Below are 18,480 nucleotides of genomic sequence, written 5' to 3'. Positions count from 1 at the left end.
TGCTGGCCCACTCCTCAATTGGCCACAATGGCCAGAGCTGCGCTGATCCGAGACCAGGAGCCAGGAGATTCTTCTGGGTCTCCCACGCAGGTACAGGGACCCAAGGACTTAAGCCATCTTTTACTGCTTTCCCAGGCTGTAACAGAGAGCTGGATCAGAAGTGGAGCAGCTAAGACTTGAACTGGCGCCCGTATGGGATGCCAGCACTGCCAGCTGGAGCTTTACCCACTACACCACAGCGCCAGCTCCCCCACTTCCCCCCCCGCCCCGGATTCTTTTACTACAATAAAACTGCACTTCTGCACACCAGACCTCACCTCATTTTCATGACGGAGCACTGTTAACATGCTCAGAACACCTGGTGATTTGAGATGCGATGAATGTCAACATTGTCCTCACTAATTTCTAATCAGCACCAGGGCCCAACTAGTCTATTAAATATTGTTACTGTTCTATGTGTTACTTCCACAAAAGATGCCCCACACATGCTAATACTACCCCGCCCTATTGTGCAGACTGTTTATAATGTAAACACTGTTTATTAGTGGCAAGATGCTAGAACAACAACAGCTGGCTGATATCAAAATTAAGCTGTCGGGCAGAAGTTTGGCCTAGCAGTTGAGAAGTACTTGCGATGCTCCATGCTCGAGACCTGGCTCTGCTTTGAATTCCAGCTAATTACCAATGCACAATCCAGGAGGCAGTGAGTGATAACTCAAGTACTTAGGTCCCTACAACCCACAAAGGAGTCATGGATGGAGTTCCTAGCTTCTGGCTTCAGCCAAGCCCGCCCCTGGCTTGTTGCTGGCATTTGGGGAGTGAAACAGCAGATGGTAGTTCTCTGCCTGTCATCTGTCTGTTTCTCTCTCTCTGCCTTTTAATTAATTAATTTAAAAAATCCATAACATTGGGGCCGGCACCGCGGCTCACTAGGCTAATCCTGCGCCTTGCGGCGCCAGCACACCGGGTTCTAGTCCCGGTCTGGGCGCCGGATTCTGTCCCGGTTGCCCCTCTTCCAGGCCAGCTCTCTCCTGTGGCCAGGGAGTGCAGTGGAGGATGGCCCATGTGCTTGGGCCCTGCACCCCATGGGAGCCCAGGATTAGTACCTGGCTCCTGCCATCGGATCAGCGCGGTGCGCTGGCCGCAGCGTGCCAACGGCGGCGGCCATTGGAGGGTGAACCAACAGCAAAGGAAGACCTTTCTCTCTGTCTCTCTCTCTCTCTCACTGTCCACTCTGCCTGTCAAAACAAAAAAAAAAAAAAATCCATAACATTGTCATATTATTATCCGTACTATATTTATAAATAGACCCTGCAACATCATTCCTGCTCACCAGGTCATGCCAAAAATGCACACCAAGCTGTTGGTAACAGTCATGTCCAAAGCCATTCCGCCCAGGTCCTCAGCTTGATGCCACTGGATGAGGCTGACATCACTGTGCCTCAACGGATTTACTATTCTACAGGTTGTAGCTTTTCCTAAGAGTCTGTGGGTTTTGACTCTGAGCTCCTGTTCAACCAGGTTTACCTGTAGGTATCTTTTGTAGCTTCCATAGCACTTAGGCCTCTCCAAAAAAGCTTTGCTTCTGTTTCCACCCCAAAATAAGACATCAAGACCTTTTTTTTGGTCTAAACTTGCACTGGGTTTTGCAGTGGGCTACAGTGTGTAGCATTCCAACCCAATATGCATTTCCTTCAAGTCTCAGGGCACACATTCTCCCCCTTAACTCAAGAGTCCAGTCTTAGACAAGCTTTCTTGTTGCCTTCCTGAGCTCAGGATGTGAGTATGTTGTTCCATATTTTATCACATGTGGTTCCAGCTCCCTACCTTAATCACTCCCAAATTTTTATTTCCTGTTTTTCCTTGCATGTGGAACTCACAGCGCAGTTGCTCCAGGGACAGTTGGTGGCGTAGGGAGCCTCTTTGTTTTAGAGAGGCTTCTGGAAATTTTTCTTAATTTCTTTTGAGGTTAGTTTTCTACCTTTTTTTTTTTTTTGACAGGCAGAGTTAGACAGTAAGAGAGAGAGAGACAGAGAGAAAGGTCTTCCTTTTTCCATTGGTTCACCCCTCAAGTGCCTCTATGGCCAGCGTGCTGCGTCGATCCGAAGCCAGGAGCCAGGTGCTTCCTCCTGGTCTCCCATGTGGGTGCAGGGCCCAAGCACTTGGGCCATCCTGCACTGCCCTCCTGGGCCACAGCAGAGAACTGGACTGGAAGAGGAGCAACTGGGACAGAACCGGCACCCCAACCGGGACTAGAACCCAGGGTGACAGCACTGCAGGTGGAGGATTAGCCAAGTGAGCCATGGCACCAGCCAATGACATTATATTTTATCTCATTTTTCTCGAGGTGTTTTGAGCCAAGTAATTCTCTGAGATATGTTCTGACTTCTGGGTGAATATGGAAACAAACTGTATCCATGCAATATTGCTGCTTAAACCACTGTCAGACTTGGGAGCAGCAGAAGGCAAAATTAATTTGTTATTTTGCGACTTCATTTCAGTTTTCTATAATTTACATTCTAAATACATGGACATGTGTAGCTCTCATGACAACAAAAGGAGCTCATTGCATTCAAGTTCTGTAATCGGTGATATACACCCTGGATAAGAGTACCCACAGTGGGCTGTGAGCTTTTGGAGAACTGAGAACTTGTCTCCAGATTGGCACCCGGACCATGTGTATTGTTTCAGTTTCGCTTGCACTATATTCTGAAAGCCAGGTCCATGTAGAAGGAATACACTGGGCCTTGAGGGGTAAGTAGAAGTCCAACAAATGAAGAAGGGAGCAAGGACTAAAGGACACACTACACTGAGAGCAAAATCCAGAGGCCTGGAAGCACAAGTGATGGCGAAGGAACAAGTCAGTGCACAGATGCTAGCAGGTAGTCATGGCAGTCTGGAGTGCTTTTTATTGATCTTTTGTTTTGTTGCTGTTTTACTAATGAAGGTAGACATTCTAAACTAAAATAGCTTCAGCTAAAATTTGCAAAATACATAGAGATGATGTGAAGAAAATATTTAATCATATGGAAAAATATCCATGACATACTTCAACATGTTTAGAAAATAAAATTTGTCATGGTTTGAGATAATGTTCCACCACAGATACTGGAAGAACGATCTTTGTCGTTATGCCTTTAACAAACAATAAAAGAATATAATGATCAAAGGGCTGGTACAAAGGATTGGCTGTGTTTTTGATAACCACACTTGTTGATTTTTAGCCTCTGTAAACAACAATTTCTTTACATTTAAAATGGTAATGCTAACTTATATGTATTGTTAAAAAAACCCTCCAAAAATTATACCAATTTAATTTAAATTTCTGAAAAAAATCCTTTGTCTATTACGTATATAATTTCCAAAACAAAATATCTGCTTTTGGGGGGTTCAATTTAATATGCAAAAATAAATTATTGTCATTGTTTCCTTGTTTACTACAATATTTGCCAATTTTTATATTAACAAGAAACCCCTATTGAGCTCTTTTCTTTCTGATTATGACTGGCTAAAGATATTAATATTTGAAATTCTAATACAAATGCTGTAAATATATTTTTTCAATTTTTTTGTTTGCCTTTCCATGTAAATTACGCTATTATTGAACTGCAGATAGGCTGTCTTTGCAGTCAGGCCTAACAATATTGACATGTATGATGCCTGCCTTGTGAGGATGCTTAGAAATCCCTCACCAAGGGGTCAGCACTGTGAGCTGCAGCGGCAGCATCCAGTATGTGCCCCGGTTCAAGTCCTGGCTATTCCACTTCCGTTACAATTCCCTGCTGATGTGCCTGAGAATGCAGTAGATAATGGTCAAAATGCTTGGCCCTTGCACCCATAAGGGAGACCCAGATGAAGCTCCTGGCTCCTGGACTAGTTCCGTATGCTGCAGCCATTTTGAGAATGAACCAGAAGATAAAAGATTCTCTCTCTCTCTCTCTCTCTCTCTCTCTGTAACTCTACTTTTCAAATAAATATACACACCTTTAGGAAAAGAAATATCCCCCCATATTCAAGATTTTGTGAATGTTTGCTTATGGTTGTTTATTGTTTTACATATAAATTTTTAATCTTCTTAAACTAGGAATCAATGTTTGTTGTTTTCCAAATTAGGTACTAGTTATTCTAATCTTATTTATGCAATAATTTATCATGAACCTACTAACTTGCATGTTGGATCCAAGACTTACTATTATTTTCCATTTATCTATATATGTATCTACAATCTATTAGGGATATGCCTTTTAATCTCATAGCTTTCTTTTTTAAAAAAATGTATTTATTTATTTGAAAGGCAGAGTTACAAAGAGAGAGAAGGAGGGACAGACAAAGAGATCTTCTCTCTTCTGGTTCACTCTCCAAATGGCCCCAACAGCCCGGGCTGGAGAATGGCAAAGCCAGGAGCCAGGAGCTTCTTCCAGGTCAACCACATGGATTCAGAGACCCAAGCACGTGCACCATCCTCTGCTGCTTTTCCAGGCACATTAGTAGGGAGCTGAATTGGAAGTGGAGGTGCTGGGACTCGAACTAGCACCCATATGGCATGCTGGCACTGCAGGCCAGGGCTTCAACCTACTGAGCCACTGCGCCAGCCCCAATATCGTAGCTTTATAACATCTAAGCCTGTTTGTTTGAGAAAACAAGTTGGCATTTGCCTCAGTCTGTTTGGGCTGCCAGAACAAAATACCATTGATTGCATGCCTTGAACAACAGAAATATATTTTCTCACAGTTCTATGGGCTCAAGTCCAAAATCAAGGTCTGGTAGCATTTGGTTTTTGGTGTGGGTTCTCTTCCAGGCTTGCAAGCTGCAGCCTTCTCACTGTGCTCTCTCGTGGTGGAGAGAGATGAAGTTCTCTGGTGTCTCTTGTTAAATGGACAATAGTTTTACAGAGCCAGGGCCTCACCCTGATTTCTTCATCTCACACAAATCACCTCATAATCCAAATACAAATAACTTCCAAGTGCAGTCTCATGGAATGTAAGTACTTACATAACTCAGGAGCCATTAAAGTACTAACCTTTTATTTTTATGAAATACATAGATTTTTGATTTTTGCTCATTCTTAGAGATTAAATTTCCATCTAATCGATTCCTTTGATTTAAGTAGTATGACTACACTGTGTTTCTTTTTTTTTAAGATTTTATTTGTTTATTTGAGAGGTGGAATTACAGAGAGGGAGAGACAGAGAGGAAGGTCTTCCATCCACTGGTTCACTCCCCAAATGACCGCAATGGCCGGAGATGGGACCATCCGAAGCCAAGAGTCAGGAGTTTCTTCCAGGTCTTCCACGTTGGTACAGGGACCCAAGCACTTTGACCATCTTCTACTGCTTTCTCAGGCCTTAGCAGAGAACTAGATTGGAAGAGGGGCAGCTGACATGAACCAGCACCCATATGGGATGCCAGAACCACAGATAGAGGCCCAACGTACTGCACCACAGCGCCAGCCCCTCTGTTTCTTTTTGTATGTCAGCTTCAATCATTTTTTGGAGCTAGGTATAGTATCAAAAAAAAACTGTTGTATCAGCTTATAGTTTCTGAACATTTTCATCCTTCCATGGATGGGTAGTATGTTTAGAGGACAGGTATTTAAATTCTGTAGCAATGTCTTCAGCAAAGGTGAAGCCCACACTTGGATGGTGGGAAATGGATATAAGTTTTTGCATAGTTTCAGGAAATGAAAGGCTCATTTCTGAATAAATCCTACCAGGCACATAAGAGAAAGACATATAAATGATATCACGGCTGAAGAACAAAGACATCTTTGGTTCTCATAACCGTTGGAATATAGGCAAAAAGAAAATGCAATCATCAGATTACGGAAGTGCAAATGGGAAGACACCTACTGTTGGCCCTGTAATATTGAGTGTTCCTGGGGTACATTACTGAAAGCTTGCATTAGGAAAGAAGGTTCATTATCTTAAGACGTTTTTGAGTCATGGTTGAAGCCATGCAAGTCACTTCATTAAGTTTCTCTCCACAAATATTTTTAGCCGGGTTTATTGTGTTTTCCAGACATAATGAGCCTATGGTGGTGATGGTAACACTGAGTCATGAGCACCACTCACTATTTAACTCACCAAAAGCACATATGAAAGTGCTCACCACGCAGGAGCGTACACAGGCTCTCAACAATGCCTGTGGTTTTAAATCTTTTTTATTAGAAGTTGCTGCCTTTTCCTTAGGATCCAGTGCTGGCATTCTTACAGCTCCCAAGAAGCAAAAAAGAATGCAAACAAAATCATAAGATAAAGAAAATTTGGCACTATCTATAAAGGAGAATTTCACTCTCTGTTCCACCAATGGAAGCCATGTACAGAATTGTATTGATGCAAGTCTTAAACAAGCCAAGTCAAATATAGTTTTGCATTGAATATTTTAGAATTACTTAGAAGACCTCACCTCTGTACTCCATGTTTGTGAGACTCTGTGGCTGATCTCAGAAACTTTACTAGTGATAATATTAAAATATTTCTTCATTGAAAGACAGAGAGGGAGAGATTGGTTAGACAAACAGAAAAATAGCTTAAATGTCCTGAGGGGAACCTCTAGACTCTAAAACATGTGCTTGTTCATGGCGATAGGTTTCACCACAGAATAATCCTTGTCACAACTTAAATACAATCGAGGTATGAAGGATTCCTCATGTAAATTCAGCTTCTTAGAACAATTGAATTAATTCAGAAGTCACACCATATTAATTTCATAATGACAATTTGAACACGCTATGTTACAGTTTACAATATTTTCAAAGCAAACATTTGTCTTTCTACATTTATGTTCACTCTGAAGGAATTGAATATATAGCCATTCATAACTATGCTTTATTTTTTATTTCTTAATGCCTAAGGGAAAACAGTAACGCAAGCAGTGATTCATTCTTACCAGGACATGGACGGTCACCTGAGCAGTAGCACTTCTCTGTCTGATGGGGTCAGGGAGGGCGTCATTGTCCAAGTCCGTTACTCTCACAGCTATCTTGTATCGTGATTGCATTTCCCTGTCTAGGGAACCCAACAGTTTTATCATTCCTAACACAAGCATAAAGTGAGACATGGTAGGTCAGGATTAATAAATATCTTCAATTTATATGAATTATAAACTGTATAAACTATGTTCATTATATACATTAAATAATCATTGCAATAACAAATGCAAATTAACTAATGCACATCACCTTTCTTTAGATAATGATATCCCTATTATGGCAGCAAAACCATGACACATGTTAATTTGTACACTGCTTTGGTCACTTGTTACACATTTGTAGACCTCTGGAAGATTATGTAGTGCTTTCTGGAGTTCAGCATGGCAAGATCAAAGTGTCACTGTTTTTCTTGAAGTAACCAAGACATTTGGATTCAGCTGACAAACCCAGGTGAATACTACGTAGCTCAAGATCCAGTTGTGTCTGAAGATGTCCCCATGCTCATGGTTTCTTTTTTTTTTTTAAGTTCTTTTTTTTTTTTTTTTTTTTGACAGGCAGAGTGGACAGTGAGAGAGAGAGAGAGAAAGGTCTTCCTTTTCTGTTGGTTCACCCCCCAGTGGCTGCTGCAGCCGGCGTGCTGTTGCCAACGCACTGTGGCCGGTGCACCGCACTGATCCAAAGCCAGGAGCCAGGTGCTTCTTCCTGATCTCCCATGCGGGTGCAGGGCCCAAGGACTTGCACTGCACTCCCAGGCCACAGAAGAGAGCTGGACAGGAAGAGAAGCAACCGGGACAGAATCCGGCACCCCAACCGGGACTAGAACCCGGTGTGCCGGTGCTGCAGGCGGAGGATTAGCCTAGTGAGCCATGGTGCCGGCTGCTCATGGTTTCTAAGTACAACCACCCACAATGAATATATGTGAGTTCCTTAATTATAGAGTGAATATCAGTGTTTTTACAGTACCTGTATCGGGTTCGATGTAAAATATGGGAGGTGTTCCCAAATTGCCTCCAACAATGGCATATTTTACATTGTTAAATGGCCAGTCCGCATCTGTAAATGTAATTTCCCCAACTAGTGTATCAACTGGACTATTTTCAAATATGCTGAAGGTAAAGGCCAATGTGGTTCCAGTTGGATTCAGTTCATTTATGCGACTCACTCTTACGATGACTGTAATCATTGCTATGGAGAAACATGTACACAAAAATGTAGCTGGATAGATCATAAAGCCCCTTCAGTAACTCTTACTTTTTCATTTTACTTTCTGAAACTTCACATTATATCTTTCATTCTGAGTGCATAAATTATACATATACATTTATGTTGGCAAGTCTTATAAAGTTACTACTTTTTAAGTCATACAGTATTAAAGCTAATATTAGGAGTAAAATATTCTACAAAATGATTTTGAACATCTGTCTAGATAGCTGCTTTTCTAGCGTTAAACATAAATGCTTCTATTCTGAACAAAGCATCAGAGTTTCTGAGAATAGATGTAGTGTTGACTAGTGGAAATAGGACTAAAGTACTTTACCATGACAATGTAAGAAGGCAACAATGAAGGAAATGCAATTTACTATGAGAATCTGAATATTAGAATCTTCTCTAGTATTAAATAAAGTAATTCCTGGATAAATCTTTTAAAAGCAAAAAGACTTCAGAAAAGCTAACCTTTGACATTGCCCCTTAAGTAACTACAAAATGCAGGACTAAACATTTCAACATAATTTTCCCACTGTAGTTCCAGTTTTTGTTTATACTTTCAGATTTTCAATAGCAGTACACAAAATAAGTTAATAAATAATAACTTATAGAATTTATTATACTCTATCACTGGAATATTTACAGGTATTGCACATCTAAAACTATTTTTTTAAAGAATTAGGTATTTTATATCATGTAGCTATTTTGAGTTAATGACTTCTTACTTGATAATACGGGATTTCCTTCATCAGACACTCTTACAAAGAGGGTGTATTTGAAGTGCATTCCTGCAAAAACAGCATTATCAAAATCTAGATGTGACGGTCCGATCTGCAGATGAAAAATAGTACATTGACAATCTTGCTTTGCTTTGTTTGAGTTAAACATCTATTTTGTCATCTACATAAATTCAAAATGAAGACATGTGGGACCCATTTTGGTAACAAACGAGTGAAAGCGATATTTTACAACAGTGTTGTCAATCGTCAAACAGGAATATAACATGAGCCACCGTCACATTAATTTTTCTAGTAGCCACTTTTAAACAAGTATTTTTAAAAGTTAGACAATTATAGCAAAATATTTTATTTAATCAAACATATCCAAAATATTATTATTTCCACATGTAATCAATATAAAAAGTGAGATACTTAGATTTGTTTGTTCATATTTACTCTGTGAAATCTGTTATTTCACAATTGTAACATATCTTAATTTGGATGTATATTTGTTGTTAATGGGCTAAGTAGCTGGTGGCTTCCACAATGCATAGCAAAGTTTTATAACAAGTAGGCCATAAATTCACTGCCTGACTAAAATAATGGTAGTATATAACATTCTATTGTAAAAAACACGCTAATAGAAAGATCAGGATTTCATCTTTTGTGTGCATTCATTTTCAAGGAATAATTTGCCACAGGCTGTCTGTCCCCTCTTTCAGATACTTTGTAAATATAGCTGTTCCATGACTTACTAAATTTTTTCAACTTTGTGTTGGTGTATGAAACCATACACACTTAATAGAGATGAACTTTGAATTTTGAATTTTGATCCTTTCGGGCTACCAAAAGTAGAGTTTCTCCCTCTCTCTCTCTCTCTCTTTCTCTCTCTCTCTCCCCCCCCCCACCCATGTGGGCAGTGCTGCAGTTCAGTCAACTCTGTGATCACAAAGAGGAGCTACAATGATCATTAGGTTAGATAGATTAAATGCATTTTCCATTTGTAATATTTTCAACTTAGGATTGACTTTTCTAGATATATCCCCTTGAAAATCGAGGAGCATCTGTAGTTACCACGAAGGGTATTTAAGATATGTAAAGAGAAGTTGTCATGAATTCATTGCATTTATTTTTCAAAATGAATGAAGTCTGGGTTGGTATCAGTGGGAATAGTGTTGTAGAAACCAGATTTCCATTGCAAGCCTCAAAATCATGCAAAAACAAAACTCGAGGTTCACCCTGAGATAGGTCAAAGCATCTCATGTTTTTGCTGTTTCACTTTATTCTCCAGGGAAGGATACACAGCACAGGCGTGATGTTTGCAGGATTTTGAATCATGTTAAAGACAAGGGGCCATCTGAGAGTCTTCCCTCGACAGCTGATGCATAATCACACAGTCCCTACAGTGGTCGTAGCCCAGACTGGGGCTGAGACCACCCAAGGGCAGGCAGAGCATCTGAATGCATGCTGCGTCCGTTTCTCTGAGGCTCTCTCCATGCCTACAGTCGCATGAACTGCTTTTCTCAACAAGCATTTCCTAGGGAGGAAAGTTATGTGCAGCAACCAGGAGGCGAGTTGGTATAGAGAAGCACAGGAGCATAACTTTATGCTATGAGTTATTCTAGCATGTTCCATGAAGTACAGAAGTTGGAGATTGTAAATGCATTAATCAAATTGGAGAAAACCATTTCTTCATAAATGAAGTGAAATGGTAGACGGTTTGTAAGATACTCTTCAACCCTAATGTCCAGTAGTCTACCTTCTATGTGGATAAAGAAAAGTGACATAAAGAACACCAGTGGTGGGGCTGGCATTGTGACGGAGCAGGTTAAGCCACAGCCTGCAATTCCAGTGTCCCTTATAAGAGTGTGGGTTCGATTTCCTGCTGCTCCACTTGTGATTCAGCTCCTTCCTAATGCACCTGGAAAAGCATCAGGAGATGGCCCAAGTGCTTGGGCCCCTCCCCAAATTCCTGGCTCCTGATTGCAGCCTGGCCAAGCCCTGTCTGTTGTGGGCATTTGGGAAGTAAACAGTGGATAGAAGATTCTCTCTCTCTCCTCTGTAATTCTGCCCGTTAAATAAATGTCTAAGTCTTAAAAAAAAAAAAAAATCCCAATGGCATGGATAGTCTTCCTATTCTCCTATATAATCATTGTGCCTTTTCTTATATTGTGATGACCTGAAGAAACTGTAACAAATTGAGAATGAAAAGAATTACAACTACAATAAGAAAATAACCCAAAGAGGCCGGTATTACGGTGCAGTGTGTTAAGCCACCGCTTGCATTACTGGCATCCCATATATTAGAGTGCTGGTTTGAGTATCGGCTGCTCCACTTCCCATCCAACTTCCTGCTGATGTGTCTGGGAAGGCAGTGGAGGATGACCCACGTGCCTGGGCCCTTGCCACTAATGTGGGAGACTCAGATAAAGCTGCTGACGCCTGGCTTCAGCCTGGCCAGACCTGCATGTTGCAGCCATCTGGGAAGAGAACCACTACAGGATGGAAGATTTCTCTCCGTGTTTCTGTCTGTGTCTCCTGTGCTCACTCCCTCTTTCGTGCATTTCGTGCATTCTCTCTCTCTCTCTCTCTCTCTCTCCTGTCACTTTGCCTTTCAAATAAATAAATCTGTATAAAAAATAAAATAACCAGAGACAGGTTAAAACATAGAGAAAATTCTGTATCTGTGAGGTATGGTATTGTAGGTCACTATAGAAATGTCACTTGCAGATTGGCATCCTCAATGGTGAAAAAAAAATTAGCTGAATTCCCACTTTCCTCCATGTTACAAAACTAATTCCTTTGCGTTTAGAAAAACTGAAGTATGAATATTTACAGGAAAGCATATTTTCCAAATATTTTAACATATTATATAAACCCATAATGAAAACAAACAAAATAAGAATGTTTATCCTCAACAGAGGAGATGCAAATATATCATATTTATTTACATAATGGATGAATATATGAGATGTGCAACCTTGTTACCAGTCAGGCAGAAGCATACCAAACTCTGTGAGTATCAGATATCATGACAAGCATATTGGAAGACAGCAATGCTTATCGATTGCTATTGAGAGGAGAAACCAACACCTTGACACTGTCTCAGGGAGCTGAACATTTGCATGCACTGTGACATGATAGTTCTCTTAGCTATAGGTACACCTCAAATAAATTATGGAAAATTTAATTGAAAGATAAGTCTATTTTGGTGCAAAATAATTTTGAAATTCATGCCCAATTTTGCCATAATACATATTTTTTCTATGAACTTGCTGAAGACTCCTTGTATAGATTTCACAGATCATGTTGTTTGTGGGTACCAAGAGAAACACACAAGTATGTTCATTACAATAAAGACATAATACACAAAAATCAAAAGCAAGTTCAAATCACCATCAGTGGGAGAACGGGCATAGTCATTCAAGGGAATATTAAGGAATAACATGCGTTATCATAAGGAGATAGACACTCAGTATATGTAGATGTCTCTTAGAAACCTAAAGCAAATTAAGACTGCAGCAATGGTAATACTTTGTCAAAGCTTAATAGCTAAGCAAACAAAGCGATATTGTCTAAGAGCATATATACATATGATAAAACTGTGAAATTCCCATGGCTGTGACAAATGCAAACTTCAGGATATTGGTGCCTGCAGGGGATAAGTAGAGGGCTAGGAAAGGACAGAATGTTCTAACTATGAAGTGGAGTGAGATAGTCAGGGGTTTATTTTGTTGCTATGCTTCATAACTTGTGAAAGCGTTAGCTTTTTATGCTGCATGTATCAAATATTACCTTACAAATAATTTTAAATGAACTAAGTAATAAAAATATATTTGGTGACTTTTCTGGTCAAGGCTCATGAAAGGGGATTAATTTAATAAAACAAAGATTAACAATACTGATTTAAAGAAATAGTCATGTTTTATTACTTTATTAATAAGTTGAATGTACTGCATGTGATATCATTTAGACATATTAAGTAGTCATTCTTTGTAAAATATTAAAATGATATGGCTGGGGCAAGTGCTGTGAACTAGTAGGCTAAGTCTCCATCTGTGGCGCTGGCCTCCCATATGGGTAGTGGTTTGTGTTCTGGATGCTCCTCTTCTCATCCAGCTCTCTGCTATGGCCTGGGAAAGCAGTAGAAGATGGCCCACGTGCTTAGGCCCCTGCACCTGTGTGGGAAACCCAGAAGAAGCTCCTGGCTCCTGCCTTCAGATTGGCCCAACTCTGGCCATTTCAGCTACTTGGTGAGTGAACTAGTGGATGGAAGACCTTTCTCTCTGTCTCTGTCTCTGTCTCTGTCTTTCTCTGTCTCTGTCTCTGTCTCTGTCTCTCTCTCTCTCTCACTGTGTGTGTGTAACTTTGCCTCTCAAATAAATAAATAAATCTTAAAAAATAAAACAGAAAAAAGTGATATGGCTATCACTAGCAGTGGTGAACTTTACTCATGAATTAATTAAGAAAAATTTAAGTTAGCATCTAGTAGTACCCTGAACCTTTAACCAGGATTTTGTCCTAAAACCCTTAGTACTTAATTCTAAGTCCTGGTTGTTAGTGATTGGTAAAACTCTTTCCCCACATATGACAACCCACACGTCAGTAAATGATTAGCAAAGACAAATGCATTTTATTTAAATTTTTCTTTAAAAAAGTGTCTAAATTATGGCTTTTTGTGAGTTTGAAACTCAAGCATTGTTGGAAAGCCAAATATACTTTCTTTCAATGTTCTCCTAATAAATGTTTTATTCACTAAGTACTAAAATTATGTCAGCTGCTTTTTCAACCAACTGGCTTATTTTCCCTGGCTGCTGCAGTACCAAAATGATCCTGCTGCTGTAATAACCTTTCTGAATGTAATCATCCATTGGGAAAAATACTATTGTTTTCATCCAATTACATAAAGTTTGAGGAAAAAAAAAAAAGAGAGGGGTCATATCACACACCACTGAGCTTAGTACAGGTTAGTATTACATAATTTCCCTGGAAAAGGGGAAAAATCCATCATAGGTTACTCTGGTTTAATGGTTTTGCCTCTGAAATTTATGCAACTAGTTTTAGCCAAAATTACAGCAGGTCTTGTAAAACAGCGTTGTTTGCTTGTGTATTTTGTGTGCTTGTTTTATTTTTGTTAGATTTGTTTCAATAGGGAGAATCAACAAATGATATACATATAAGGGGTTTTTTTAAACATTTTGGTCTTTTAACAATATCTTCTAGTTGCAAAGAATTAGAAAAAGTGAGACATTGACATTGAAGCATTTAGCAGTAATTTGTGACTAAAACCTGTCAATGCATTACGAAATTGCTTCAAGGTTTAATTTTAATCATTAAATTCATGAATTAATTAATATATCTAAGCATTGCATATGCTTCAGAGACTGGTCTAACAACAGATTTTTCTTTCTCTGACTAATTAGTGCCATAAGGGAGGAGACACAAAATGCTATGAGAAACTGAGAAGCATCTGATCCAGAGAAGAAAGAGAAGAAATCAAGGGGTGATTTTCTAAAAAAAAGTGCCTAAGTTAGAAAAATTGTGCAAAAATGTGTTGGTAATGGGAAATCCAAAGTGATGGGGAGAGTTTTCTAGCAGTATAAACAACAGGAGTGAAAGACAGAACCGAAAGATATCACAGTATTTTCAGATGGTGAAAGTGATTCTAGGTACCTCAATCGCAGAGTGACAACAACACATGGTAAAGATGTCAGTTTTTACAAAAGGCAACTTGGGTTGAAGGCTGATTGCAGAACACTCAGTTTCGAAACAAGGTTCAAAAGAGAATTTGTTACCTATGCCCTACTCTTCAAGACCAGGATGGGTTTCTTCTCAGCTTATTGGTCAAGGTGAGCAGGTTTTCTATTATGCTGTTGAACACATACCTCATCTTTCAAAACAGGAAAATATAGCCAGACCTAGGTTGCAAAACTTACTGCAAATCAAGTATAGTTTTCCTGAATTGGTAAAATATTTGAGCTATTGCATATTCCACATATATTCTGTTTATACACCTAGCCTGATGTTATTTATTATATTATTAAAGGTTATGGTGGTAACTTCAATACATTCCAAAGGAATAGGCAGTATTTTATCGTAGAACCATTTGTTCTAGGAAATTTATAACCTTCCTAGCTCAGCTCCCAAGATAAAAATTACATTCCAACATCCACCCCAAACCAAGATATGTTGTTGGCAATTTAAGGTTCAGTTGAAAATCCAGGAACAAGTTCTGCCATCAGCTATTTGAACTACTGTAGTTCATTAAGAAATTTATAGGAATAAAAATAAAATGTTTTTCTATCTAAGGTTAATCATAGGGCCACAATCAGAGAGCAAATTGAAAATACTTACTTTCAGCTCATTGTTTGTGAGGGTAAAGGTTTCATTTGAAAAAGTATCCGTAATCAAATGATATGTGATATTGTTATTGGGTACAGTTCCATCCTTATCTGTACAAGCTAGAGAAACTAAGAGAGTTTCAACTGGGATGTTTTCAGGAAGCTCAATTCTGTAATGAATAAAATATGAGAAAAAAGTGTGGTGTCACATGTTCATCTAGATTTACGCAGATGATAATACTAATGTTAGAGATGTTTCAAATGTGCTCATATTTTTAATAACCACTTCTGCTAATAAGAAAATCATAGTGTTGGTAAAAAATTATATAAGATCAATCACTTGCATCCATGCTGAGGCCAAGAAAAATGAACTACTGTATGTTGGATTAACAAACAACAGAAGTAGTAAGACACACATATTATAATTGAACAAAATGGCTATTTGACTTAAGATTCATAACTGTATATTTATAAACCTTAGATATTGATGTGATCTCCTGAAATTAATTAATGCACACATTTTCCTTTAGGTAGATAATGTATCTTTGTCTCTATTTTAAAAATAAGGACATTCAGAACTACTGATGAAATATTGCATTGACTTAACAGTTAGCAGGGGCTGTTGGTCTCTGCTAATATTCATATGCCCATCCCTGTCTCCCAGTTTCCCTGCAGTTGGCTGGATGAGGTGTACTAGGACAAGGAGTCTAAGTGAGAAGACCACATTTCAATTCTAATTAAGGGGATTAAAATTTGGTGGTGCATTTTACATACTTCCTGTCCCCTTTTTCCATTGGGCTCAGGTCCAAAGGTCACAGCAAGCAAAGCCAGACAACTGAATTAACTAGAATCCCTGAGCCACAGCACAGGGCAGTACTAACCCCACAGTAGAAACCTACATTGCTCTTTGCATCAGGCACAAAAAAAGTGTGTCTTGGTTTCATTAATGATGTATATATTTTAGCTGTTTGTGTGTTTTCATAGCAATTAGTGGTATCTTTACTACCACTAAAAGTTGAAATTGTGGATTTTTTTCTGTTTTAAAAGCATATGCCTAATGTTAATCATTTAAAATATCTTAGGATTGAAAAACCATTGGAATAAAAAGTTGGCTAATTTGTTAGTATGAAGAATGTTCTGGAAACAAAAATGAGTAATATTCCTTCAAAAAAAAATCTGTAGACCACTAGTTAAAATAGAAAGTGAAAACAAATTTCTATCGGGGTGGTTACAGAATTAGCCTTGGTTACTTTGACCTTTTAGTTTTTAGTAAAATGTTCTAGCAAAAAGTTTACAAACTGAAAGTTGATATTCAAAGAACATCAGAGCCATAGCATTGTTTTTATATGTGGATTTTACACTGTTTTATTTCTGCAAAGTAAATAAATATATGCCTGCATTTGCATTTATAAATATTATTTTAAGTGAGAGATGGGTTACCCAAGGGTAGACCAACAAAAATCTTGCAAAACATGTAATAAAACAGTTTCCATTATGAAAGAAACATTCTGATTAAGCAAGAGCCTCCATCACTCAACTTGTAGGGCTGTCTTAATTCTGCTTCAGGAGTAGATTTTAGTGCCATCTCACTAAACTCCTCCGATTTTCAATATAAAGTTTGAGGACCCAAATCTGACATTCCCAAACCTGAAGTGCTACAAGCTTTTACTCATCTCCACAATGCCATAAGTGCACCAAAACCAGCCACCCTGTAAATTATCAGGCTGCGTGTCTAAGGTGTATATGAAAGATAATAAATTTCATCTTTAGACTTGGGCCCAACCATGAAAATATTTAATTATAGATATATTAATATTACAGAACAATCCAAAGTTCAAATTATTTCTGACCCCAAGCATTTCAGATAAGGGATACTCAATCTGTAATACATAATGTTATGTTGTACTATTGTCAGCAGTGATTATCCTCAATTGATTAGTATTGATAAGTAACAATATATTAGTGATCAATGAATGATCACATGAAATATGCCACTAGAGTAACAAAGATGAATGTCTCACCACAATACTACCAGAGTTGGTTAAGACTTTCTGAGCACTCTAGGATCCTGTGGAGAATAATTCACTAAGAAAAAGAAAATCTGGCCACTGCTTGTCAACTTTCTAAACTTTTCCAGTAAGTGAATTCACTAAGTGAATCCTTACTGATTTGATTTTCCATTTTATAATGAAAATAACATATCATACCAGCATCTTAAACTTATATGATATTCTGTACTTGCTTCAGCAGCACATATACTAAAATTGGAAATTTATATGTAATTGAAAAGCCAGAGATAGATAGGTCTGGGCCTCTTAACTTACAAGGCCTAAAGCCCAACAGATTATTATCAAGCCCCTTCTATCAGGTTCTATTTGCTTCTCAATCAGAAAAATTACTTGTAGCTTAGACAGCACCTTTCTTAGCTCCTCTAATAATGACTCTGTCCTTTGTTCTAGACCCTGTCTAGCGCACTTGGGCCTCATTCCTTTGTAATCATAACCTCTACTCTACCACCAATGGCTCTACTCCCAACCTGTGTGTACTGATGGTCCTCTTCCCCACTTAATGCTGTATAATTTTTCAGACCTGGTTAATGCCACTCTTAGGATCATTGGTTACTATCCTCACCCTGTCTTTTATGACCTTGTCTAAATATGATCAGAGTCGGGGAACTTGGAAGGCTTCCATAGCCTTGGCAACTCATGACGACAGCCTAGGGTGGTTACTGGTGCCATAAACTAGAGTGTCAATTTGTTGGGTCAACAATAGGAGTCACTGTGCACTTGCTCCTCATGTGGGATCTCTGTCCTTAATGTGCTGTACATTTTTATTTAATGCTATAACTAGTACTCAAACAATATGTTTCACTTTGTGTTTCTATGTGGGTGCAAACTGTTGAACTCTTTACTTAATATATACTAAATTGATCTTCTGTATATAAAGACAATTGAAAATGAATCTTGATGTGAATGGAAGAGGAGAGGGAGAGGGAGAGGGGAGGGTTGCGGGTGGGAGGGAAGTTATGGGGGGGGGGGCAGCCATTGTAATCCATAAGCTGTACTTTGAAAATTTATATTCATTAAATAAAAGTTAAAAAAAAAGAAAAAAAAATAAAAGCCAGGGCAAAGAGGGTAAGTCTGCATGTGGTTTTACAGCTATCTTTAAATTAATGTAAGATATAAAACTAATTATAACCTTGCATCTCTCTCATTTATATATGTATCCAATCATACATACATACATATATACAAATACATGATTTTTAATGTAATTGTTTTAC

At 38.6% G+C, this 18,480-nt stretch overlaps 1 protein-coding gene across 1 annotated transcript in view; it reads right to left on the bottom strand.

Moving 5' to 3' along the window:
- Positions 1–18,480, bottom strand: part of LOC133762480 (cadherin-related family member 4-like) — a 123,082-nt gene that overhangs the window by 66,990 nt on the left and 37,612 nt on the right. Inside the window, exons 13-16 of the mRNA XM_062195476.1 lie at positions 15,211–15,367; positions 8,863–8,968; positions 7,895–8,116; positions 6,889–7,034 (exon numbers count right to left, since the gene is read on the bottom strand). Coding sequence (XP_062051460.1) covers positions 6,889–7,034; positions 7,895–8,116; positions 8,863–8,968; positions 15,211–15,367 — 631 coding nt within the window. The remainder of the gene's footprint in view (positions 1–6,888; positions 7,035–7,894; positions 8,117–8,862; positions 8,969–15,210; positions 15,368–18,480) is intronic.

This window comes from Lepus europaeus, chromosome 1 (assembly GCF_033115175.1).
Source record: "Lepus europaeus isolate LE1 chromosome 1, mLepTim1.pri, whole genome shotgun sequence".
NCBI lineage: Eukaryota > Metazoa > Chordata > Mammalia > Lagomorpha > Leporidae > Lepus > Lepus europaeus.
Note: the sequence above shows the minus strand (reverse complement) of the source record. Positions and strands in the feature narration are given on the sequence as shown.